Source organism: Plodia interpunctella, chromosome 3, assembly GCF_027563975.2.
Source record: "Plodia interpunctella isolate USDA-ARS_2022_Savannah chromosome 3, ilPloInte3.2, whole genome shotgun sequence".
NCBI lineage: Eukaryota > Metazoa > Arthropoda > Insecta > Lepidoptera > Pyralidae > Plodia > Plodia interpunctella.
Window position 1 is genome coordinate 7068651 of NC_071296.1, and position 26322 is coordinate 7094972.

At 34.8% G+C, this 26322-nt stretch overlaps 2 protein-coding genes across 4 annotated transcripts; both read left to right on the forward strand.

Moving 5' to 3' along the window:
• Positions 1-1634: 1634 nt before the first annotated feature.
• On the forward strand, positions 1635-2566 carry LOC128683490 (uncharacterized). Its single transcript, XM_053769180.1, has 2 exons — positions 1635-1690; positions 1982-2566. The coding sequence occupies exon 2, from the start codon at positions 1998-2000 to the stop codon at positions 2406-2408; it is 411 nt and encodes a 136-aa protein (XP_053625155.1). The 5' UTR covers positions 1635-1690; positions 1982-1997; the 3' UTR covers positions 2409-2566.
• Positions 2567-17570: 15004 nt separating this feature from the next.
• Positions 17571-26131, forward strand: phtm (phantom). Of its 3 annotated transcripts, XM_053769173.1 has the most exons (9): positions 17571-17705; positions 19200-19304; positions 20518-20842; positions 21102-21247; positions 22841-23040; positions 23414-23861; positions 24209-24355; positions 24881-25055; positions 25889-26131. In XM_053769173.1, the coding sequence occupies exons 3-9, from the start codon at positions 20524-20526 to the stop codon at positions 26068-26070; spliced, it is 1617 nt and encodes a 538-aa protein (XP_053625148.1). In that variant the 5' UTR covers positions 17571-17705; positions 19200-19304; positions 20518-20523; the 3' UTR covers positions 26071-26131. The 3 variants fall into 3 exon arrangements, with proteins under 3 accessions (XP_053625148.1, XP_053625149.1, XP_053625150.1); XM_053769174.1 differs by lacking the exons at positions 17571-17705; positions 19200-19304 and adding an exon at positions 20191-20300; XM_053769175.1 differs by lacking the exons at positions 17571-17705; positions 19200-19304 and adding an exon at positions 20292-20366.
• Positions 26132-26322: the final 191 nt, after the last annotated feature.

Here is a 26322-nt window from a genome sequence, read left to right on the forward strand (position 1 = left end):
ATGTACTAGTATAATAGGTAGGTACTAGTTCCATACAATCCCGTATTCTAATTGTGGTACAGGCTTTATTGGCTTTATTGCCCACCAAACATTTTTATTAGCGCGTCCCAATTCACTCACTTGTAAGTTTAGCAGGACGTGACTCCTCATAGCTCGTGACATGTTTTGGTTTCCGCCCACTGTACTCCAAATGGCAACTTGCTTGCCCCAAATATAACGGCGATCTATCTAGAAAATACAATAGTTTGCATCTATATAGAAAAGTCCATTGACACGAACCAAACCAATGAATCGGAATTATGTACTGTACAAAATTAAGAATATCCCATGATTGAATTAACAAGATTTGAAGTTTATATTATCTACTAGTTTATGCCTGCGAATTCGTTCGCGTGACCGAACAATTGTTGGTAAGGAGTCAAAATTATGCAGCAAATTTGTTTTATTTCAATTGTAATGAAAACACAGAAAATATTGCATGTAATATCGATTGACTGAGTGACCTTTTCATTTCCAAGCATTTAGGTTATAAGTAGGTAAATATACCTATAATCTAAATGCTTATTATTATATATAAGTAAATGTACGATGCGAACAATAAGACATTGTATCTAACTACAAGCCAGTTCTGGTAATTTAACAGGCATGTAAACAAATTCAAGCCGTACGGATTCACTGCAGCCGGTCACCCATTGTGTTCTAATCAGTTAGCATAAGCAACATCATGGCACGACAATTTCTCACAGGCGCGGCTGTTCAGTATCGATTGCTGATTCTCGGAAGGGCTATAAAACGCCCGAGAGTTCTAATTATAGCGCAGCAAACACCTTATGTTACGTTGTACAAGGTTAGCGAGGAAATTTGTTCGAGACGAGTTTCCGAAAGCGGGTAGAAGAAAGTACTTTTACTGAGAGTAGTCGGGGATTGGCACAGTTTCCACGGGTGTACGTGCACGGGTACCTTTGTGCAAGTACTTGCACACTCACCGCCTAGGGGCTTTCCATCCGACTTGCCGACATGTTGTTTAACATTCACTATAGAAATATATATTAATGTTGGCAAATATGAGGCATTTATAAAAACAAGGTTAGGTTAAGTATAAGGGATTATATAAAAAATAATATGTAAGTGATTACATATCGAATATAAAATATATATTAATAAATACATTTTATTTGTATTTGTGTATCTTTGCGTTTATAAGTCAACTAGCGGCCCGTCTCGGCTTCGCTCGTGTAATAACATAATAAATTATACACCTAAACCTTCTTCTGGAATCACAATATCTATTGGTGAAAACCGCATGAAAAGTTTATCGCCAACAGACAGACAGACGCGACAGTGGACTTTGTTTTATAATATGTAAGTATTAACTACCTATGGTAGAGCGGATACTTTTTGCGGAACATGGAAAATTATCTTACTGACATGATTGATATGGCTACAGAGGTCATCGAAATAAGACATTTTATACGAAATCATTTTATATTAATTGTTTTGTAGGTAAGATGATTTCATATATACTTATATCTAGTATATGACATCGGAAATGATTATCATTTATGGTTTAATTATGGGTTTAGACAAATAAAATTGGTATCATTACAGCGTCACTTATCATTGCATTTTTTATATAAATACCAAGTAAATAATGATAGAAGCACAGTTTGTACAGACCTTTCTTACCAAGGTGAGTGCCTATAAATTAAACATAATCTTGTTCTTACATATTTTATTAATTTAAAAATGCATTAGAAAATATAAGTTTTATTATGAAAAAAATCGCTTGGCCTGTAGAAAATTTCTGTACCCCAGACTGGACAATAATTACTTGTAAGTTGAAAATAGATGTAGGGTGCTTCCTTTCATCCATGGTAGTAAAGGCTTTTAACCGTGCTCTTCATATTATATCGATCTGCTTTATGCCTTTGTTTTGGTCTTTTTCTTTATTAACAGTCCAAAAATTCCACCTCTGTTTCAGTTACATAGTGAGAACAATGAAATCTTTCATCGTTTTATTCGCCCTCGTGGCGGTGGCAGTCGCCAACCCCTTACCCCTGGTGCAGCTGATCATCAACATCGACGCCTCCAGCAGCCCCGCCGGCCAACCGGAGGTGTCTCCCAGTCCCGTCGTGGTGCCCCCAGTGGTCGAACCAAGCCCCGTGATCGTTGTTCCTAACCCCATCCTTCCTTCTCCAATTATTGATCCGAGCCCAGTCATCGTCGTCCCTAACCCGTCACTTCCCAGCCCAGTGATCGAGCCCGAGATTATCCCTGAACCAGTGGTTCTCCCAAGCCCTGTGCTTCCCGAAGTGATCGTTCCTGAGCCCGTTGTCCTTCCAAGCCCTGAACTTCCTGAGGTCATCATTCCCGAACCTGTGGTGAACCTCCCCGAAACCCTCAACTAAGATACCATTACGATAGCCTTGTCAATTCATCTCACATTCTATTCTCATATTTGTTGGAAATTATTACACGGGATGAGAACGATGGTTATGAGATGTTTTGGCGACCGTAATATAAACTGGACAAAGTACACTTTTTAAATATATCAGCATTTAGTATATGTAGAATGTTTTATTTTTCACGAAATTATTTATTTAGATTTATAAATTAAATATACATTTGCGTACTAAAAATGTTTAGCTAGGAGACAAAATTTTACCTTAGAGATCTTGTGGTACTTATACGTTTTTACCTACCCTATCTACCTAACCTACCTATCATAGATAAAAGAAAAGCTACCTACAAAAATGTACATTTAGGAACTATGAAATGAAATCTTCAATCAAATTAAAATGGAGTGTTTACAAAAAAATATAAAAGTAATTTTATTTTCAAAATATATAAATGTAAATAATGTAAGAATTTGTTCAATTTACTATTTCCTTAATTCTTTTGTTTTTATGCAACGCGTACCTATTAGAAATGCCTAAAATATTTGTAGGTATAGCAGCACCCTATGATAAGATCAGAAGCTGTGAGGCAGGCGCTACGGGCTCACGTGACTCATGCATTCTTGCCCGATGACGATGCACCCCAGGGATAAATGGAAAAAGTTGTCTTCCTCCTTTTGTGGGTACGTCTGGGATGACGCAAACTGATATTTCGATTGAGTACTTTTGATGACTTTATATTCGATGTCATTTAGACGTGTGAAACAATTGCAGAAAAATTATGCCTAGGTATCTGAACTGTACCAAGCGGCAAAAGGTAAATATGAATATAATGTTATTTGAATTCTTAAAAGTAATGTCAGAAAGGTGTGCGAGGTGTCTCTTTGTATAAATATTTTGAATTATAATAAATATTTTGCATATATATTTACTATATATACTACTATGGTATCATGTATTCCATCCAACGTAAAAAGGGAATGTTAAATGCACATTCCTGGAAATAAATGACGTCATTGGGTGTATATTAACTGCATTTTGCGATCTAAAGATAGGTTCGTTTCTCAGAACACGCTCCAGCTTCCAAGAATTGCTTTTTTATTTTGTCCACGGAGCCGACGTGTTCTCGACTCGAGATAATTGTGTCGGAGTAACAAATGGACCCCATCAGTTTCCATGACAGTAAGTTTTTTGTTAGTAATAAATAGCAAAGGGAATGAAGGTTTGCTGTGCCCAAATACATCAGGGCCGATTTTGCAAGAACGATTAATGATGATGACTTACATAATAAACCATTTTAAAATTTTTGGGTAATCTACTAGCAACATTTGCCTACATTTTATTATTTATATCAATACATATAATAAAATTGAAGAAAGGTCAAATTGTCTATTTTTTTAAATTCTTCATGGAATACGAGTATAGATAGTTAATGATATAGATGACCAAAATATAGTTTTGGAAATTTTTGTCTGTCTGTCTGTCTGTCTGTCTGTCTGAACGTGCCACTCGAAATCTACTAAGGTCATGGAAAATGGGACGGCATGCGTTGCAGAAAGCGGGAGTGGGAGTAGGAGCGGGAAATGGGAAGGAGACACGTAGTGGGAAACGGGACGGAAAACATTGCAAAAAACATGATGGCACAATATGTAGGAAACAGTACGGGATATCTACTTTACATTACATAGCAGGAAGCGGGATTGGACAAGTTTGTGGGACGAGACACGCAGCGGGAAACAGAAAATTGAACTAAAGATGAGGAAAAATGCGAATTTGAATCATATATGTTTACCAGTCTTACAGAGTATGCGATAAAATTACTGAGATTTTGCCATGAAATTCACGCGGGCGAAGCCGTGGTTAAAAGCTAGTTAGTGTAGGTATACAATTTCATGTAAAACTGGTGTATAAATTTGCTTCAATGGGAAAAATCACTTAGAATTTATACGTTTGTAACTATAACGATACAAAATATATTTAATAGTTTGAAACTTTAAGGAAGTTGGTTCTATAATGCAATTTTTATTTATGTAACACTAAATGTACTTATCAGTAAAATCATCTAATGCACGCATTGCGTGTTTTGACAACTCACGAGAATGTGTTATTTTTGCAATAGGTACTTAGGTGAATCACTTGAATTAAGTTTTGTATTTTGAAGATGACAAATTTTGTATTTTGATGACTATTCGAAGGCCCTTATATTTTTAGAAACACCAGTAAAAAAATTTGTAAGTTAATACGAATAGACAGGCGAGGAATTTTTTTATATATAAGGATCAGGATGCAAGGAAGGATAAATACATTATCATAATGTATATTTTTTGATAATTTTACAGGATCGACCCATATGAGAGACATTTATAAATAAATTAGGTACATAGCTGAAAATCCTAGGGTTTGTAGGATCGGGTTTTTTTTCATGAATGTAAAATGAAGAGTCAACAGCTCAGCACGTCAAAGCACCCAAATCGTTGACTGTACTGCATATACATACAAAGACGTCACGTCACTCACGTCAATCAGTCTTTTCTTTTACGGGGTAGATGAATGGAGTGGTGGAATTAAGATTAAATAGTGAGGTTGCTAACCCATTATGTATGTACTCAATATAGCCACTCCAAACTGAATGTTGATCTGAGTTGTTACTACTTTGTGGCACAGGTCACGCTATCACTGGAAGACTTGGCTCCGCGTGACCTTGCTCCACATCACCGACCTTGTTCTCTGCTAACGAGCAGCTTATCATGTCCACAATATATATCATAGTCGGTGCATTAGTCGGCCCACTGCGCTTAATTGACATTCCCTTAGGGATACTATGTCATGCTGGATTGTATGGAAACGCTTGTTAATTGTTCTTTATTGGGTATGTCCGTTATAGTCGTAAAGGTGAGACACTATTAATTATCTATCACACATATTATTTGACCTTTAGTGAGCAGTATAATAATTGATGTACCCTAAACGAGATCATATTTCGCTAAAACCTAATAAAATATGAGTCATTATAAAATTATTTAATTAATAGAAGTTTATCTCTTGTTGCGTTCGGGGTTGTGAAGCCGCATCAAAAAATGTCGCAAATGAAAATGCTCGAAGCGCATGTGCAGCGGAAGCGATAGGAAGGAAATTCTGGAAAGATCTCACGTGAGCCCCGTCCCGAACTTTGTAACAGATTGCCATCAAGCAGATTAACATTAGTTTATAATACATTAAAATAGTTCAGCAATATTACTATTAAAATCGTTATTTTCCGTCATAATTTTCTTAAAAAATATTATTATATTATGAACAGGAATTGCCTATAACACATAATCTACATCGTACTATTTATTTTCAACTAAACCTTTTTTAGATTACCTGTTATATTAGAAGTTGCTATTTTTATAACGAATTATTTTTTCTAATTACTACCGACTTTACTGATTATAAAATCTTAAAATACTTAAAACCTATCATACAAACAAAAAAAATCGGTATACCCCAGTTTATCCGTAATCCTATTTACTTAACCGTAATTTTATCATTATGAGTAATATTAAGTAGATTATAAAACAATAACTATTTAACTAATTTTGATAATGAGCTGTGGGAAACTCCTTAAATGGTGAGTAATTAACACAATTTGTGCAATAATTACTGTTAACTAAATCCTAGAAATCACGTGACCGAATCAGTTTAAATGAAAACTAACAGTACCAACGCTAATTGTTTTAATATAACAGTAAAACAAAACTTTACGAATCGAAAATGTAAGAAGAAATTAGATACAAATAGTTAGTAGTAAATTTTGGTTGTGCTTAAAATGCCAGTAGTTTGTAGCTTTTTGACATATTAATAGGTATATAATATAAAAATGGACATAAAATAGTGCCTGTGAAGGTCTCAATAAATCGTTTGATTTTAATGATTCGCCAGAGTGGCAGTGCGATGTTGCCTTATTAGGTATATAAATCCCTACCTGCAGATGACTAAATTGGATAATGTTTTGGAATTATGACACTGCTGTCAGTCAAGGTCATGACTCAAGGTGATTGTACAGGCGAGAAGAAACTGTATAAATAAATTAGGTAGGTACTTCATGTAACGTTGGACAAGCAGTGGCAAAATACGAGATTAAAATAGAAAATCAATCAAAATGAATAAAAATAGTGGCTTTAAAAATCATTTCTAATAATTGTTATTTTTCCTAGATCTGAACTTTTTGCCTTTAGAAATATTTATTAGTCAAGTTTTAATAATTCCGATTTAAGAGGTTGTAATATTTTTATTGTAAAAAAAAATGCGAGCGACTGTTCGAATATTATATGGAATGATACGGCAATGCTGACATGACGGATGAACATTATCATCAAGGGTCTCACCAAATATGAGCCAATTAGGTTCGAATATAATTAGTCATATTCTAAAGAACCTCATAATGATCGAGAGTTTCAAAATACACAGACACAATTCTTTTATATTTTTGTGCCCAAAAGTGGTTTGAATAATGGGTCGTCACACTAAACATAATATTCTTAGTATACATTTGTGTGTATTTTTTGTACTATTCGCATTTAAACTTTATGGATGTTGTCCATATTTCATATATTTAGTACCTCTATATATTTTTACTTTAGTTGTTATTAAAGTAAAACCCAAACCCCACCTATCCACATCAGGCCCGCGTGGTACGTCATGGCCCTTCCTCTTTATCCTTTAAGAAGCAAGGCAATGGAAAGATGATTATGTACAAGTACATGATTAAGTACAAACACACACTATAAGAAGAGATATCAATTATAGTGTTGTATCAATTCGGGTAAGATTTGATACAATACTATAATTGATATTTCTTATCTTTTTTACTGCAATGCTGCTGAAATTTCTTACCACTGAAAAACCTCTAATGTGGCTATAAATTCCTGATAGCTTGATGAAAGCGGAGATCAACGGATTGAAAGATTTTTCTGAAGAACAAGGATAAAATTCGGCATTCTGATTATTTGGAATAAAATTATTAACAAAGCATAGGTACTTCCCATGGGATTCCATCTCACGGCTATGGTTACATGAAGCTAATGTGTAGATATAGATAGATATAAATTTATCAGGACTACGAAGATAATTATTAGAATAAAATTTGTCATAGAAAGTACGATGGCAAGCAAATAGCAGTAATATCCGTCTATCTCTCGAGTGCAGTTTTCACAGCTTTCCGTGAAAGAGGCAGTACGGCGCCCCCCACCCTCACACGTGGGGCGTGAAAGCACTGCGGTCGTGCGCGGGCGCCGCTAAGTGTGTCACTCGGGTCGACGAACGCCGGCCTAGACCCACATATTGAAATTGGGGCACAATCAGCGACAGTATAGCGAGCGCGTTGACCCCGCGCGGTGAAATGCTCATCTCTCTCCTTCACACTCTTTCTCTCGACGTTGCATAGCAACTGGCGGCTTTCCCAGCCCATTCGCTGTTTATGCACTGCGTAGCGTGCATATTTAATCTACACTATAGTTTTTTTACAATACGGCATTGACAATACTCACTGCTCTAAAACTGTCACAACTACTTACTCTGGTTAATTATAAAATCTGCGTAGCATTTTTTTTTACTTACAAACAACTCAAACAACATGTCGTGTTGGCTCGTCAATGTTTGTGTTTTCTCTCGGACATTCCGCTTGCGTGTCACCATCCGAACTATTCCACGGAACTTACACAAGAAACTGTCATTAGTCTTCAAATAATATATGAGATGTGAGCTGTCTTTCATATTGGTTCTGAAAAAAGTTATGTGCGACACAGAGGTAATTAATGAGTTACATTATTGTTTTTGTTGGTGAGCAGGATATTGTAATAATGTGAAAAGCGGCAGTGGTTTCGCTGTCAAGTTGGTAGAGTCGCGGGCAGCGTTGGCACAGTGGCCGCTGCATGCGCCTCGCATGCGTGATTTTCGTACAAATAGCAAGATGCACGACAAACAATCGATTTTCACTTTCAGTCCTTGTAAGAAAATTTGAGAATTTCTAGCTAACTCTACTGTATTCAACTTTATATACAGAGCTCTCATCGAATGTAACTAAATACCTACATATTAATAAATGTATTATTGTCAAACTTTTTAAAAGTGACTAAATTAATTTCAGTGTATGTTACCATATTTATAAATCGTAGTAAAATATTAAAAAATACCTATTTTAATATTTTAATGTAATATTAACAAGTTTTGTGCTTTTAGAACGATGTGCTATTTTATAAGCTTTAATTTAACTTGCAATGTACTACAATAAACTTATTGCAATTTGGTGACAATATTATTTAGTTTCACCAATAAAATATTTGTAAATAGTAAGTACAAATGTAGAAAACTATCTTGCAAGAAGCTGGCGCGTGAAAAATTTCTCGTCCAAGCTTCAGAATATCTTATAAATACATTTGCTTATTCTTTGCATTTCATTAAAAGCACTAAATAATAAGAAGAAATGGAATGTATCAGAATTTCGATATAATTAAAATCCGTTATTTATTTTAGTCGTGAGCCAAATTTTATCAAAATCCGTCCAGTAGATCTTGTGTGGCCTCAAATTTTCAGCGATTAGCTTTAATCGATCTAATAAATGATTGTATTTTAATTAACTCATCAGTTTTGTTGCTTGGTATAAACTTAGATGGGAAACGTGGTTGGGAAAACTGACCAAAAGTTCAAAATAGACCAAACGGGAAACAATCAGTTCGAGAAGTACTTCTAAAACTATTTTAAAAACCAACGCCACATGTGCTACAAGAAGAGAAGTAAAATGATTCCCTCGCTTTAAAAGAAGCGTGCTTTTAAACAAACAAGAGCGAACGGATAGAAAGTAAAAATGAGTGCATTGATATAAGAACTAGGCAAACGTGTGAAGCGGCGAGAAATGTGTGCAAGCGAGCGCTGCATTTTCATTTAGGGAGAAAAAGTGACGACGCGGCGCCTCGGCCGAAGCGGCGCGGCGGGGCGGAGGGAAACCGCTTAGATTCGGAGCGCGCATTGTTCCAACCGCGTTCCCGCCTCGCCGATGCATTTTTCCCCTACTTCTTCACTTTCTTCTCATGTACACTTTCTAGGTTTTATGGTGAAATGTCTATGCTTTCTAACGTAACGCCAGTGCAAGTTTTTCTTGCGACGACCATTTGTAATGAAAACGAGTTGATGTTGTCATTGATGTTTACTCATTTGGTGCTCTTTCGCTAAATGTTACTTTCTTAGCTTGCAGTAATTTATATATATATATATATATATATATATATATATATATATATATATATATATATATATATATATATATATATATATATATATATAAATTACTATTAATATATATTATATATATATATATAAATATAATGTAGAACTTTTAAATTATATTTTACTATATGTCACGATTTGATTTTCGTATGTAAGTATTTGAAATAGTTTAGCTTGATTCTTATGGCAAATATTTGTGGAAATTTTCAGCTTAACCCAATAACGCTGACAACATAATATAAATTCGAGATGAGAAATAAACTCTCACCGGTGTTATTCGCTTTGTAACGTCCGTATTTAGGTCACAGTCTCTATGGAGCTTGCTCTGGAAATCTGCATAGACGGATGTCGGTGCTATTAGATATTGTAAGTTTCTCCGGAGAAACTTTCGGAGTGAGCGAAGTGTGTCATGCCACGGGCTAGGCGGTGGTGGTCGTGCACCCACGGAAATGGGTCCGCGACAATAAACTATAAACCGTGTCTTAGTGGGTCATCGGAGTGCAGCGCGGGCTTGTCGGGCGCGCGCGGGTCTCGCAGCTGGCTTTGCACGCCACAGCCGCCGGCCACCGAACGCTACTCGTATGTAAATTGCTAGGAACTTTCTTCCGGCGCCGGCGCACGCTGCAGAGGCCATTGTATCGATTTCTCCAGCGTAAGCGCCGCTATCGCCTTCCCAAAACTTGTACACATGATGTCACGACCTGGCTTCAGCTTATGATTCATTTTCAATCAAATTGATTTTAAAATGTATTATTGTTTTATAATTAAATGAGCACATAATTTATAGCGTAATAAAGCAGCAGTACTGGTATAATTAAACAATCATCAAGAAATATCATCAATTAGAGTAGCATTCCATGCGATAATAAATTTACATATACATTACTAGGCGTCAAGCTGTTACCATTACAAATTGTTTATAATCTATTATTATAACTAGTGACAGACTATTAATTTTTACCCTATTTACTGATTGATGTATCAATGTTTAGAAAGTAGATAAATATATTTTCGAAGTAAATGCCCATGTATATATTTTTTTTCTTTTAGCAACCTTCACTCTAGTAAATTCTTATGAGATCGAAGCTTCATGTAACTGAGAGATGTGTAATGTAAAGTGAAAACTGGCGTAAAACATTTTTATGTATCATTATGTACGATTATGTTAAAAAATATGTATTTAATCGAAATGCTGAAATTCAGGTTATAAACGTCTAATTGGTTCTCACAAATTTTGCCAATACGATTCGCTAAGGAGAACTTTAATATATAATTATGTAGATAGGTGTTAATATTTGGCAAACCAAAAAGTTTCTATGGATAAGTGAAAGAAGATAATTATCAACATAGTAAATGGCCCTATTATATTGATCAGAGAGAAGTCCGTAACAAGAGATATCCCACTGCAATAATTAAAAAATATTATACTTCTTTTTTGTCTGTGATCAACGAGAAAACGCATTAGCCTTTAAGCTCATTTTTTGACGTGGCTTGATGGTCATCATGTCAGACTGCTACACTAAAGGTCCTGGGTTCGATACCCGGTAAAGTCAACACGGATTATTAAATGAGTGAGTATGGATGAATCAATCACGCAAATTCTATTAGACAGATTTTGAAGAAATTCAGTACACTAATAGATTACAATCTGAAATACCTTATAGACTACCTTTTATCCCAACATTCCCACGTAAGCAAAGCCGCAGGACGCAGCTAGTGTAAGATGTAGAAGATAATTTGGCAGCGTTGTGTTCGACCACGACCCGCGCAACACGGCCGCGGCGGGCTCGCGGTAACCTACTTGCAGAGCGTTGATCTCATTGTTTGTAAACATGGCGTCGCCGACTGAGTCCATGTGAAAATTCACTTTTGAGGTTCCGTATACTAATTGATGGAATCATTTGTGGAAAGCGAGAAAATTAATCCTTGCGAGACCACAAAGGGTGGAATAAAATAAATTATTTATATTTTTTATATTATGAACTATACAAATATAAACAATATATAATATATTTAAAAATCACAATTATAAGAAAAAAACTGAATCATATTAATTGATGACAATCTTTTAAAAAAATGAATTGTATCGGTTTGGTGCTACGAGTGCTACAAGTGCTACGAAACTATGTTATTTGTTCATAAAAATGGCCACGGCCTACTTTTTGACAAACAAGTTCTTATATTTTAAACTTGTTTCTTCTTTCTTAAAGATAATTAATCATTTGTATAAAAGTATATTTTTCTTATTATAAAACTACTAGTCCGCATAACAAGCAATTTCACTAAAGCACGTGATTTTAAAATTATTAAACTTCAGTTTCAAATACTGAAAAGCGATTACGTACCATACAAACTCTGATGAAAAAAGATAATTTGTATTATCTTTTTTCATCAGAGAATTTAATCAGATAATTGAATTTCCTTCATTTATCTGGATTCTATTTTAAACATAATTACATTTATTGTCACTAATTACTTACGTTATTATCTTTTCGCCATGACTGAACACGAGGTACTTACCTTGTTCCATGAAAGATTATGAATTCAAATCATTTTTAATTATTTCAAAATTTGGAAATCTTAAGACGCAAGTTTCTCAAGAAAGATCTCCAAAAGACGTGCGTGAGTGGCGTATGTAAAATATTGACAAAAATGATTGCGTGCAAAATGTGTTCACGCGAGTACACTTTGCTGCCCAAATATTGTACTTCATTGTTTTATCTTCCATAAAAGCACTTCGTGCGTACATAAACAGTGCACAAGACCTGACCTCAATTCTGAGATACATAGTCACACGACGCGACGGTATGGACTTGTAGGCATATTGAATAATCTATGATTAACTACGTGTAAAGTGCTTATCTCTTATTTGGTAAACTTTATTGTCAAGATGTTGAATATATTGATAATTTAGTTTTAATCACATAGAAATAGACAAACGATAGGATAAAACATTGAAGCGGGCGACCGTCAAGCAGTCTCGGCCTCTCGGCTATCACGCCTGACTTTATTACGTAAAATCACCACGCCTGTAGCTCAAGATCACCTCTGATCCCTTCACATTGTCAAAGGTCATTGATCCGGTACCATTCTGCTATTCCTTTGAAGAATGCAAGGACACCGATGGACCGCAGGCCTGCGGCGCGGGCGCAGCCGTAGCGCTCCAAACAGCCTCCAGTTGCGTGATCTGTTTGCCACCCAAATAAAAATATTTCGTAATATGCTTTTAGGCGTCTCAACATAAAACTTGTAATTAACCAACGAGTATTTATCTTGAACACACAAGCATTTAAGGACCTAATGTAACGTGAGAAAAACTAAAGAAGAATTTCAATATAACGAACGACTATATGGTATTCATCATATTTATTTATAGATTTATTAACAAAGTTGTTATGAAAATGATAATTAAGATTTATGTCGTCATGTCTAGGTGTCACTACTCAGCGACACCACCAAAGTGATTCTTAATTTTAGACAAAAGACGACCTAATGCCTTGTACTTGTCTCTCGTTTACTTTACACTTAGCTCATAACATAACTTTTACTTTGAACAAAATTTATACGTGTAAAGATGCATTATAAAATTGGCTTGTTTATTTGTTTAAATATCGTTACTTATATTACCGTATAAAGTAAATGAATTGGACAAAAATAATTGACTTTCTGAACTTCGCACATGAACGGAAATAAATAGTCAATTATATTATATTACTTGTGCTCATTATTCCAGGAATTTCTCGGCTATTGTGCAACAGCTGCACAGGCTAGGGGTAAAAGCCTCGGATACGTTGACCCTCGCTACGACTGGTCGACCACCTTTTTCGCGCGAACTAAAAATAAAAGAAGGAAGACGTATACATGGGATGCCGGCATTCTAGACTGTACTTGCGGGAGTAAGGGATAAAAAGGAATAAAAGAATCTAGCCCGTTCACTGGCCTGCGCGAGGTGTGGACGACCCTAGACACCGGCGACTTTTTCTGGGCTCACATGCAATTGAAACTGTTGAATGAAAAAGAATTGAGACATCTTCAACTGCAACGACTCTACACTCACTGACAAGAATGTACAAATGCAAAATATTAGAGGAGCTTATTGATTTGGTGCTGGACAAAATGCCGCCACGAAATGAAGCTATTCACTCTGGAACATTCCATTTGAATGCGAAACTAGTTTCATTATCCTCATTTCTGCGATGCGAATGCTGATATCCATTGAATTTAAACATTAACTACTTCATTTAAAAATAAGAAAACATGTGTCTTGAATTATATGTATCTGATTCAAATTGTTGCACATGGCTATTAAAAGTTTAAGCCAACCATATGAAACAGGGAAAATCAACAATTTTAATATAAGGATATATGAATGGCGAGATGTTTCGTATTATTAACTTGGAAACAGTAATACGTAAGCACCTATTTTCCAGCATGGTTACTTGGAAACGGATTTCGGTTTCTGGTTTGGCCTGATCCGTCTCGATAAAAATGTAAAATGTCCTTTTGAGCGGGCGTTGAGCGGGCGTCCACCTCGCATTAACCTTGCATTGTGTCAGTAACACTGGCCGCGGGATAACTGTACGGTAGTTGAATGAGAATAGCAAAAACGCGCGGCGCTGCGTACGCCACACTGCTAGGTCCTCATTTGTAGCTCATAGGGATGGAGCGCTGCACTATGGATACTAAAATTGTTACACACATTAATCAAAGAAATCAATCATAAATTCGTCCAGTAGTTTCTAAGTTTATCGCGTTCATTCAGACAGACGTGACAGGGACTTATTTTTATATCAACGGGCATTCGATCAACAGGCCTTTTTAGAGCTTGTTCTCTTCCATAGTTTATTTCCCTTTTGCGGTCTTTTTCAAGCTTTTAAGTTTGTCGTAATATTATCTTGACAAGCGCCTTACTATCAAACGTTTTTGAAAAGATTTTATTAAAGTCGTCTAAAGGTGTGTGGCATGCCTTTTCGACTACCTACCGACGTAAACGAGTAGTAAACTTAAACTGTCAACCAGCCCGCTACTTCACTGTCACATTATGACATATAATAACTAAGAGAATGGTAGGAAAAAGCGTCATTCTATAAGTTTGTATTTATCCTTAGCAATCATAAGGTTCCTTTAAATGAGCCGCATCACCTGCATCCAACGCAGACGAATAGTGCCGCTCGGCGCCACCAGATTGCAAAACTTTCCATGTTGCGACCAAGTCGATAATGTTACAAGTTCAAGGTGTTCAATTCTACATATTGGCTATAAAAATTGTAGGCGAAAATTCTAGGGCCCTATAATATTCTCAGAGTGACTGCTACAAGAGAGCATTATACATTAGAGTGAGTTCCCCAATGAACTTTGACTTTAACTTTATGCTCGCCACTGACGTTTATATAAAATGGCCTATTTAGCGTTTTTCTTCGCACGTTAAAGTTAACGTCATAGTTGACTGGAACAACCCACCCTTGGTAGTAGTAAACACGTAAATGTGTAGGTATGTTAAAAGTGTATGGACATTTTCAAATAATTCCAGTGATCTGCCATGATTACACCGATTTGTACGATATTGTTACTTAAAATATAAAGTTGACTGATTAGGTTATACCTACAAAAATATGGATTATTGAAATTTTGCGGAGAGGTTCCCAAAATTTTGTAAATTCGAACTCTAGAGGTAAAGAAATGAATAGACGAAGAAGAAAATAAATGCTGGTGAAACGAAAGGTAAAGTGAAAGGTAATTACGAATTAATAGTATTTAATAATTTTGTTTTTATAGGTATTATATGTCAAAACACATCCATACTAGCCTCTTCTTCTTTAATCTTCTATTATAACAGACTCTAAAATCACATAAAACTATTTAAAATCCGGACTTACGACTAACAAGAAAATATAAAGTTTAAAATAAATATTAATACGCGACCAGAAATACTTGAGTGAATAGAGTTTTTAATAGCTATACATTTTTTTAAATGTCAGTAAACGCTGCCTGCATCTTATTATAAGTCGTAAATTTTGTTACATTGGGGCAGTTGATAATATTGTAACTGGTTAAAGACGGTGGCGCAATCAGTTGACAAGTGATTGTGTGTATAAAGTGGTATGTCCAATAAATTAGTGAGGGTAATTGCGGCTCGTTGTAATTAACAGAGGCACGTGGACTAGTCAATAGCTACTGTAGGTGGTGTTGGTTGGCGATCGATCTGATTGGTCCGATAACCGGCGCGGCCGCTGACCGGCCTTCAACCACGCTGCGCCGGCGACGCGCCCGACCTCGCCCGTCCGTCTCGCTACGCCCAGTCTAACTCTTTTGTATCTAGAACCACTTAATTATTCCTTCACTAATGTATAACCTTTAAGCTTGGATTCGTTGTTTTTAATTTAAGAACATTTATGCCTGGGGAGCGTATATCTTCATCAGCCGAGCAGCTTCAGCCATCGATTTGTCTTCCTTTTACCTACGACACCACCATTGATCATGAGGAGAAGGCTCCTTTGAACATATTATAAAACATAGTCCTCTGCTACAGATTTTCATGCGGTTTTCACCAATAGATAGAGTGATCCTTAGGCAAGTTTAAATGTACAATTTATTTTGTTTTACCGGGCGGCTAGGTTTATCTATAACATGGATTACGCGCCCTATATTTATTGATATTTAAATAAAATAATTGGTTTGAAGTGGTTCTATTTAGATCAGTTTACACAGGGTATCACTGGCTCGTGAAGGGCTCGTGCGTATAGATAAAATTGTTGATTATCGAGTTTAGTTGTCGATGGATTATGTAAATCTAAAAACATTATTGTGAAGCTTTCATCTAAACATGTGCCGACTGAAAATCAGCTATTATCGGTAACATATAACTTCCATTAAACTTTAGTTTTCGATTCAGTGTTATTGTGGATGATGTGCAGCACTGTGGATATATAAGTTGCCTATAACAAACCATTTATAAAAAATAGCTAGTTGTTTTTGTTAAATCCGGGATAAAAATTTATCTATAAAAAAAGGGAATTTCAATTCAGCGTCTCAGTGATAATTCAATAGTGTTTTTAATTAGTTTTTTTTTAATTACTACTATTTATATACCATCTAGACACGATAATAACTTTACCAGATATAAACCTATATCTGGTAAAGTTTTTCCCGATGTTGTATCCATATACAATCTACGTTATCTTTTTATCAGATACTGGACAGATTGACGCGATGCAGCTAATTATCATTAATAATTAGATATCTAGTAAATAACTAATATTATAAATGCGAAAGTTTGTTGTCCGTCTCGCGTTGATAGCTAAATCGGGATTTCTATTTTAATGAAATTTGGTATAGAAATAATGACCCACATATTTCTTTTATCTATGTAATGACCCGAGGTCAAATATAAGCACCGCGACCAGAGCTGCCGGTAACAGCTCTTAATGTCTGTACAAGAAAAGTTATAATCCTAAAACAAATTATTTAGCCATGGCACTTGTAGTGTACTTCACATTAGAATGGCAAGGTCTAATCAATCAAACGTGATCTTGGCGACCGAGGTATCGCATAAGGAAATAAATTACGCATGTATTGTCATGTTCATTTATAGAAAATATTCACAATGTCCTATGCTAATACCGCTATATATGTGATCGAGCACTCGCTGTACGTGACACGTATTATTTATTACTATATTTATTAATACATAATAATCTCATTGTATTACACTTACATCTGTTTGTATAATCAGAACAATTTGGCAGTTGCTATTATTTCTTCCTAATACAAATTAATATTTTTCGAATTATAAATAACTTAGAGATAAATGCGAGATAAGATTAAAATGTTTATATTTTTGATTTCACTCCTGGTTAGTATAAGTCGAACATTAGCAAAAGCAGGATTGTTTGTTTGTTTGTAAACTCTTTATTGCACGAAGAAAACACATACAAAGAAAGCAGTGAAATAAAGAAAGAACGCGTACAAAGGCGGACTTATCCCAGAAAGGGATTTCTTCCAGTCAACCAAGTATTTGAAAGGAAAAAATTCAACACACAAAGTAAGGTAAATGTAAATTTATATAATATCTATATAAATAACATCGAATATATCTTAATGTGAGAAACACCAGGATATTTTTATAAGTAAATTTATTTATTTGTAAACTCTTGATTGCACAATTAAGTATTAATAAATACGGACACAAATAATATATTTTGGGGAATTTTTGTTTATTAGAATAACTCTCGCGGTTACAACTCTACTTCGTAACTCTTTTTAGTTTTCATAAGTAACACTGTTACAAAAATTCAGCTTTTTTTTAATTTACGAGTATTTGTTATTATAATTATTACTTAAATATTTGTTTGATAAATTTGAAAAAATATCCATAATTGTCATTCGTTCAAATCTATTTAGGAATAGATTTAGGAATCAACTCTATTGCTTCTTCTTGTTATAGGGAATGTCACACATGTCCCAATTAGATACAGGATAATCTTCAGTTCTCGCAAAGTTGAAAAAAGAACAACAATATTCACTATGACATCAAGTTCTATATAAATATTGCTTTTGACATAAAAAATCATTGCAGCTGATTGAGCTTATTTGGAAATATTCATTATTTAAACAAGCTGTAGGTATCCTTACTTATTATTCATGATAATATATCTACGTATATGTTTACCTTCACCGGAAGTAAATAGTTCGTTGAAACTATAAATGAGTCACATTTTATCTTATAAATTTGTGACATGAGTCCAATGTCAGATTCTATTATGAAACCATGCAACAAACAACGTATCTACTAATTACATGTATGGGACCTTTTGTTTCACAAACAGCCTAACACAATAATATAATATTAATTTAGCATGTAGGTAGGTTTGGGATAATCATATATCAGCATTATCTACTAATGAATAAGAAAAATAACTAATATGTATTGTCTTTTCTTGTACAAAAATAAAGATGTCTCAAAATTATTTCAATCTCGTGAAGTACATTTTCTTTGAATGTTTTCATTGAGATCTATACGGATGAATAACAGATAGATAGATATGAAGGCATGATGAACTTATGATACCATCGGAACCATAAAAAATCTGTATACCTTACCACATTGCATTAAATACTTAACACAATACACAGAAGATTTACAAGGTCATAGTTACATTACTTGTTTATAATAAGAATTTGTAGTTAAGTAGTAGTAGTTCTGCGTTGAGGACGTAGGTCTGTTTAAATTTTTTGTCGGTATTCACCAATGAAATGTAGACGTAGTCCACTACATTAAGGTTCTCCCATAATGTTTGAATTCGTGAACCTTATACCAACACAATACATGCACATTTACATTAAAACTATAAGGAAAAATACACTAATCAATAAAACTACTGAGCAGCGCCCGAAATAAATCAAACTTGCGAGAATCATTTATTCACAGGTAAAACATCATTGTTTTTTGCTTCCATATTGTCCAGGGACCGTTAGGCATGAATTTTAAATTTGATTTAAATATCGAATCTTTCTGAGATCAAAATCTGAATTTCAACACAGCGTAATCCTGTGACAAGGTGCGTCGCGGTCGGCAGTCGGCCACAGTCTGGCTAAGTGATAACAACTCTACGGTTGACATCAAGTTCAGTCTCATCAAATTACTCTGTGAGTAACATTAATATATACAAATAACAATTTGTATTAACAAGTAATTTATGTCCACGTACCTAAATGTATTGTGTAATTACATTTCAAATATAATGATTATAGTTGAAATTTTGTGTAACCTTGTTACGTCATCTCTATAGATATAGCCTATACGCGTCATATGTCTAAGCGCCACTAGCGCCATAATCAAAACATTACTTTTTATATTTATTAGCAACATCTAGATGTTGCCCGGAGCTTCGCTCCCGTGGGAATTTTGAAATAGAATATAGCCTATAGCAATCTTGGATAATATACCTTTCAAATGGTGAAAGAATTTCTGTAATCGAAACTACGGATAGTTTCGGAGATTACCCGCCTCAAACATACAAACTGACAAACGCTTACCTCTTTATAATAATAGTATAGATTATGATTGAATTGATAAGTGTTATCATTCGATTCGAGTCGATGGGATCGAGTTAGTTATATTTAGAGGTACTAATATTTACCCGTGACGCCATTTTGTCAACAGTAATCACGTTACAAACACGCAGATGTAGTCTAATTTTGTATATGCTTCTAACATACTTACTTTAGGATTAGTTTGTGCAAAATTTGGCTGGGCAAAATATGCCTTAATCTATTAAGGCCTATTTTGACTTATCATCGGTGTAATAACCTACATAAGATAGATCTTATGGCAGAACAACAACTAAATTCCAAATTGTTTGTGTATTATTCATATTCAATATTTGATATCTGTCTCGAGGCAAATAAAAGTTTATAAAATGAAAGGCTATTATGTACCTTGAATATATAAAATTAGGTACTAAATTATAATTTAAGGCACATTTTTTCCATACATAATCGTCCAAGTTAAATTATTTATCTTTCAGAAAAATGTAAGTCAAAGGTTAAAAATGTTTACTTACACAAATCAGATATTTTAAGGTATTTATGTACATTATAACCTAGCCAGATTCATTTGGTACTTATTCGTCTGGCTGTAAGGTAGGCTCTTAATAGAACTTAATATTAATATCCCGACTGCATGCGAAACAAGAACTCAAATACAGAGTTTGTATATACTTTTATTTACTTAAAATAATGACTGTATTTGTGAAAAAACCTAATATAGATCAATATTTCTGTTTACCACACACAGTATAATTATACATTTTGTTGCTTAGTATAAGACTAAATATTTTGATTACATCTTTTATTTTAGTTTTCCATGGATTTCTTTCTACTATGGCTATTTACGTTCGTATTTGGATTCTGGATCTTCAAAAAAATCAAACTTTGGCAAAGCCTTCCGCCTGGGCCGTGGGGGTTGCCGGTAGTGGGGTACTTGCCTTTTCTGGACCCACTGCAGCCCCATCTCACCTTGACCAAGTTGACCAAGACATATGGTCCTATTTATGGTCTCCAGATGGGTAATATTTATGCAGTTGTGCTATCAGACCATAAACTAGTGAGGGATGCGTTCGCTAAAGACAGTTTCTCGGGTCGTGCACCACTTTATTTGACCCATGGCATCATGCAGGGAAATGGTGAGTACCCAATTATTTTACCTATACATATAACTAAACCACTTTTATTGTATTATGTAGAGTTGTATTAAAAATAGAGTGTAGAGTTGTATTAAAATAGAAAGATCGGTAGTCTTTCGAGAAAAAAAAAGTTCAACTTAAACAACAAAAAAAAACTTAACAGTTCTGTGGTTATGATATGACGCTATGCAATTAGGTATACTAATTTGAAAATAAACAAGTTTAGTACTACTAACTTATACTAAGTTTATGTTTGTAGGAATTATATGCGCCGAAGGTCCGTTATGGAAAGACCAGAGAAAACTGGTGACATCGTGGCTTAAAAGTTTTGGAATGACCAAGCACGGAGTCACGCGAGAAAAGCTGGAAAAGAGGATCGCTTCCGGAGTCTATGAATTACTCGATGTAAGTATTAAGTAAAGATTTAGTACATCCTAAGCATAATATTTAATACATCCTACGCATGAATTTAAATCAAAATAGACAAATTATTGAAAAACTTGGTAATTTTGCACTTATAGGAAGTATCAAAACAACAATTTGTCATTCATCCGTATGGCAAGTATATTGACGATAGCCTTTTATTACCGAGAATGCGAGAGAGATGACAGCGAGCAGTCCGCTAATTAGTTGTCAATGTAAATTATGCCTATACCAGGTGCGAGCGATGCTCTAGAAGTGTGCTGTGGTCTTTTACTAGTGTTGCCATGTGCCTTGTGGTTTCGTGGTGTTGAAATCACGGGTGGGCTTATAATCCTATGCTTATATTTAGATTATTGTGGAATGCATGTAGTTACAGTTAGATAAGAACATTAAGATATTTACAACATAATAAGGTTAAAATAATATTGTTAAAAATATTATTTACATTATTTTATCTTCAAGGTAGTTTGATAAATGTTTTAAAATAATGATACATATATATAAAAATATTTATAAATGGGTAAGCCACTTTATGTTTATCACAACATAGGTACAAATCAAATTAAAATATTTATATTCAATTTAGGATAGTAGACTAGAACTTCATCATTAACATCATTCAACATCTAGAAGGTACAAAAAACATCACCCCAGCAACGGTGATGTTTTTTGTCCAAAACGTCTTTATAAATCTCCTCTCTACCAACATAACTAATTAAAAAACAAGTTTTATTCTTGAACTCGTAAAAGTAAAGCCAATGTAATTGGTTGAACGTTACGTCTGAATTGCATATTGACGACTTAAACTCGAAATAAAAATAAAAGTAAAGTCGTAAAGCATTAGTTATATTCACGCTGGGTTAGAAATACAAAATATACCTGAACTCGACTTGAAAAATGATTTAAATATGATAATATGCATAAGTCGTACAAAAGGTCTGCGAACATTTGGATTTGAGTAAAAATTTAAAGTTTTTATTATAAGCTCAGAGCTGCATTAATTCTGAAAGTGACCTTTGAATGTCACTGACAAATGTTACTTCGGTGCGGCTCGTGCAACAGAACGCAAAAACACGATCTCACACTTTTTGTTTTTGTCCTGAGGCTAACTTTTTATTATTACTAATAATTTGAACGCTTATTATTAATATATGCTTGCCTGTTATATATTTTTGGATAATGAACTCATGAGTTGATTATTTTTTTGCATATTAATTTTATTAAATTTGGAACTATCTCGCATTTTTGTCGTAATGTTAATTTCTGCAAAACTTTATAGGTAAAAGCTGAAGTGATTCTTGAATTACATTGCTGTATTCTTGAATGACATTGTGACAAAAATCAAATTGTACATTTTAATATAGTCGAGTAAAATAAAATAGTAGCTAAATATATATAATAAAAATCGAAAATAAAAACATGTTATTTATTCAATCAAACTTACGTACTTACAGTGTCACAAAAATATTTTGTATCGTACTTAGATCTGAATGATATTTTCTCAAAATACAAACAACCAAGAAGGAAAAAAAAACACAATTTAAAATTAAAGAGGCATTGTACTTATATTTTTAGAATATTGAAAAGGCCGGTAAAGCCCGCATGGATTTGGCTCACATGCTCACCAACTCTGTGGGGAATGTTGTCAATGAAATCATGTTTGGGTTCAAATTCCCGCCCGATGACAAGACTTGGCACTGGTTCCGGCAGATCCAGGAAGAAGGGTGCCACGAGATGGGCGTCGCTGGTGCCGTCAATTTCTTACCTTTTGTCAGGTCAGCATATTTTCAACTTCTTTAACAGATGGTAATACTCGCAACTCTTGAGTCAGTAAAGGTTTTGGTGACTGAAAATAAATAGATAACCGATGAATAAATAAAGATATTAAATACTTAATGAACTAGAAAAGGACGTAATAATAACATAATAAAATAAAATAAAATGCCTCCAATTCATTTTCGATTTCAAGAAAAATTGGTGCGATCGCATGGGTACATATTTTTCCAAGAGATGCTACTGGAGACGCTGCTACTAAGCAATGTTTTCAACTAAAATATAGACGTTTTCGCAAATTATCCAAATGTTCTTAAATAATTATCAAGTATTTAAAAAATCATCATACATAATGTTGTTTGCATTCATTTTCAGGTTTTTCTCAGCCTCTACCCGAAAGACCATCGAAGTCTTAGTACGTGGGCAGGCGCAGACACACAGACTTTATGCTAGTATTATTAAAAGACGCAGAAAAATGTTGGATCTACAGACACCTGAAGGGGCCAAATACGCTCTGCATGAAAACCTTTTTAAGGAAAACTCTAATGGATACCTCAAGTGCATAACATATAGTAAATATGCGCCCGATAAAGCACACTTCTTCGATCCAAACATTTTAATAGAAACAGAGGGAGAATGTATATTAGATAGTTTTCTTAAAGAACAAAAGAGGAGATTTGATGAAGGAGAAGAATCCGCTCGTTTTGTGACGGACGAGCAACTCATGTACCTTCTAGCGGACATGTTCGGGGCTGGACTTGATACTACGTCAGTAACGCTAGCCTGGTTCTTATTATACATGGCACTTTATCCGGAGGAACAGGTATTTCATTGTTTTGACGACTTAACTGTCCTTTATAATATAAGACACTGGTGCAAATCAAATTAGGATGAGTTACACCAGACAGCTTTGACGTTGACTTTAACCTGCGCGCCGCTGATGTTTAGTTGGCGTGCTTTGCGTTTTTCTGCGAAAGTTAAAGTCAATGTCAAAAAGGGCAACTCACCCTTAATGTAGGTACGTCATAAAAAATTAGGCATGAAATCGTTTTGGCGAATGATGGAGCCATAACATACACAAAAAAAAAGAAAAGTTATACCTAATATACTAAACCAATAACATAAATATTTTCACGTCTATTTTATGTGAAAATCTTTAAAAAATTACAGGATAAAGTGCGTAAAGAAATATTAACCGAGTATCCGAATGACGAGGAAGTGGATATGGCCAGAGTGCCGTACCTCATGGCGGCCATTTGTGAGACCCAGCGGATACGATCCATAGTGCCTATAGGAATCCCGCATGGTTGTTTAGAAGTAAGTTTTTTTAATCAATTAATATTTGGATCAACAGTTTTGACTGCTGTGCGGTTATGGTCCAGTAGTTAAGACGCTCGCCTGTGAAACGAAAGGTTTCTGGTTTGAATTCTATTCTAGTTCTACTGTCTGGTTTTGTCTACTTATTTAGCTCATGTATGTATAATAGTTTTAATAGGCCAACGCTTATTTCCGGTGATGGAAAACATTGATGATTTATCGGCTGGTTTGTGAAATGGTGAAGACAATGACAAACCACTCCAACAATATTGTTCAGAAAGTCGTTGCTATTTTTACAACAGACTAAATAGGACGTTATTATGTCAATAGGCGCCTCAGCCAGTCTGTTATTTTCATAAAGTTCAGTTATTTACTTCCATGCTGGTGTGCGCCTGAGAAAAACAGAATGTGTCAGTTACTTTTCCCGTATGGATTGTAAAAGTCAATAAAGTTTCCGAAAAACTCAGTACCATATATATGAGATAGTGCGTTTACGCATAACCTTATTATGTCTTTGTATTTTAGGATACATACTTGGGCGACTATGTAATCCCGAAAGGAGCGATGGTGATCCCCCTGCAATGGGCCATGCACATGGACGGGGCGGTGTGGGATAACCCTGAAGAGTTCAGACCGAGCCGGTTTCTGGCTCCCGACGGCAGCCTGCTGAAACCTCAAGAGTTCATACCATTCCAAACTGGTTGGCTTATCTATTTTTATACTGAATGTGACTATTAGGACTGTTATAAGTTTAACGTGTCTGTGTATCTGCATATCTAGATCCGTGGCATCATAGCAGCTAAACGAAACCGATTTTAATCTAGTTTTTTTTTGTTAGAAAGATAATTTAATCGAGAGTTTTTCGGGCGTTTTGAAACCATAAGCTCTTTTCTAGATGATGAGAGGATGCCAATAACTTCGGAGTTGGGGGTTTCTTAAAATTTAATTTAGTTTTATTAATGAATACAGATAGAATAAAGAAATTTATTTTGACTGAAATTTAAAGCTTAGAAATTTTAGTAATTATTTTCTTTGTATCGATGACTAATTTTATTTTTAGATTATTCTATGATATCGTTAGTCATAATTAAGTGCATTGGTTACGAATGAAAAACAAAGATTGTTTTTGTGAATCATTAATTGTAATGTATGCATAAATATATCCTTTGTTGATAGTTGTTTATCTTTTAATAAAAAAACTGCAGGAATAAATAATGTATGTCCGAGGTCTAGTACTTTAAAAAGTCTGCAAAGTTATATAATACAGATAAATAGCTGCGACCTATAAGGTAGTCCTGTGGGAAGATCAGGATATGAAGAACCTATGTCACTGAAATATAATGCTTTTGTTGGAGGAATTAAATCTGAAATCGTTTGAGTAGTTCAAAATGTTGATTTTGGAATAAGACACCGACCTGCCGACCAACCCAAAAAACTGAAATAAAAAATAAGAAAAACACTGTAATTCTGTCTGAATTTCAGTGTTTTTGGGTTTTCAGACAGAATCAAAAATACGTTTTCGATTACTTTCAGGCAAACGCATGTGTCCTGGCGACGAGTTATCCCGAATGCTGTCCTGCGGGCTGATCTCCAGGTTGTTCCGGCGCAAGCGCGTGCGCCTCGCCTCCGACCCGCCCTCCCCCGCGGCCATGCGAGGCAACGTCGGAGTCACCCTAACGCCCCCCAAAGTGGAGTTCTACTGCGACGACGTCTAGCTGCATTCACTTCTCTATTAATTGTAGATCGAAAATACTTAATAAATTGGTATCAAATTTATTTATTTACTAACTTTTACCCGCCTCTTAGACCGCAATTGAATTTCATTTATTAAAAAAAGAAATCGAAGTACCTAAAATTTCAGTCATTCTTTTATCGCGTATTCTGTGAGACTGGTAAAATTTATATGATTCAAATTCGTATTTTTTGTCATCTTTAGTTCAATATCCCGTATGTATTATGATTATTGC

What these genes read in the sequence shown, in the direction of transcription:
- LOC128683490 (XM_053769180.1), top strand. Translation starts at nt 1,998, where the DNA reads ATGAAATCTTTCATCGTTTTATTCGCCCTCGTGGCGGTGGCAGTCGCC.
- phtm (XM_053769173.1), top strand. Translation starts at nt 20,524, where the DNA reads ATGGATTTCTTTCTACTATGGCTATTTACGTTCGTATTTGGATTCTGG. An exon ending in AATTTCTTACCTTTTGTCAG is followed by an intron (nt 23,041 to 23,413) that starts GTCAGCATATTT and finishes ATTCATTTTCAG; the next exon opens with GTTTTTCTCAGCCTCTACCC. An exon ending in CACTTTATCCGGAGGAACAG is followed by an intron (nt 23,862 to 24,208) that starts GTATTTCATTGT and finishes AAAAAATTACAG; the next exon opens with GATAAAGTGCGTAAAGAAAT.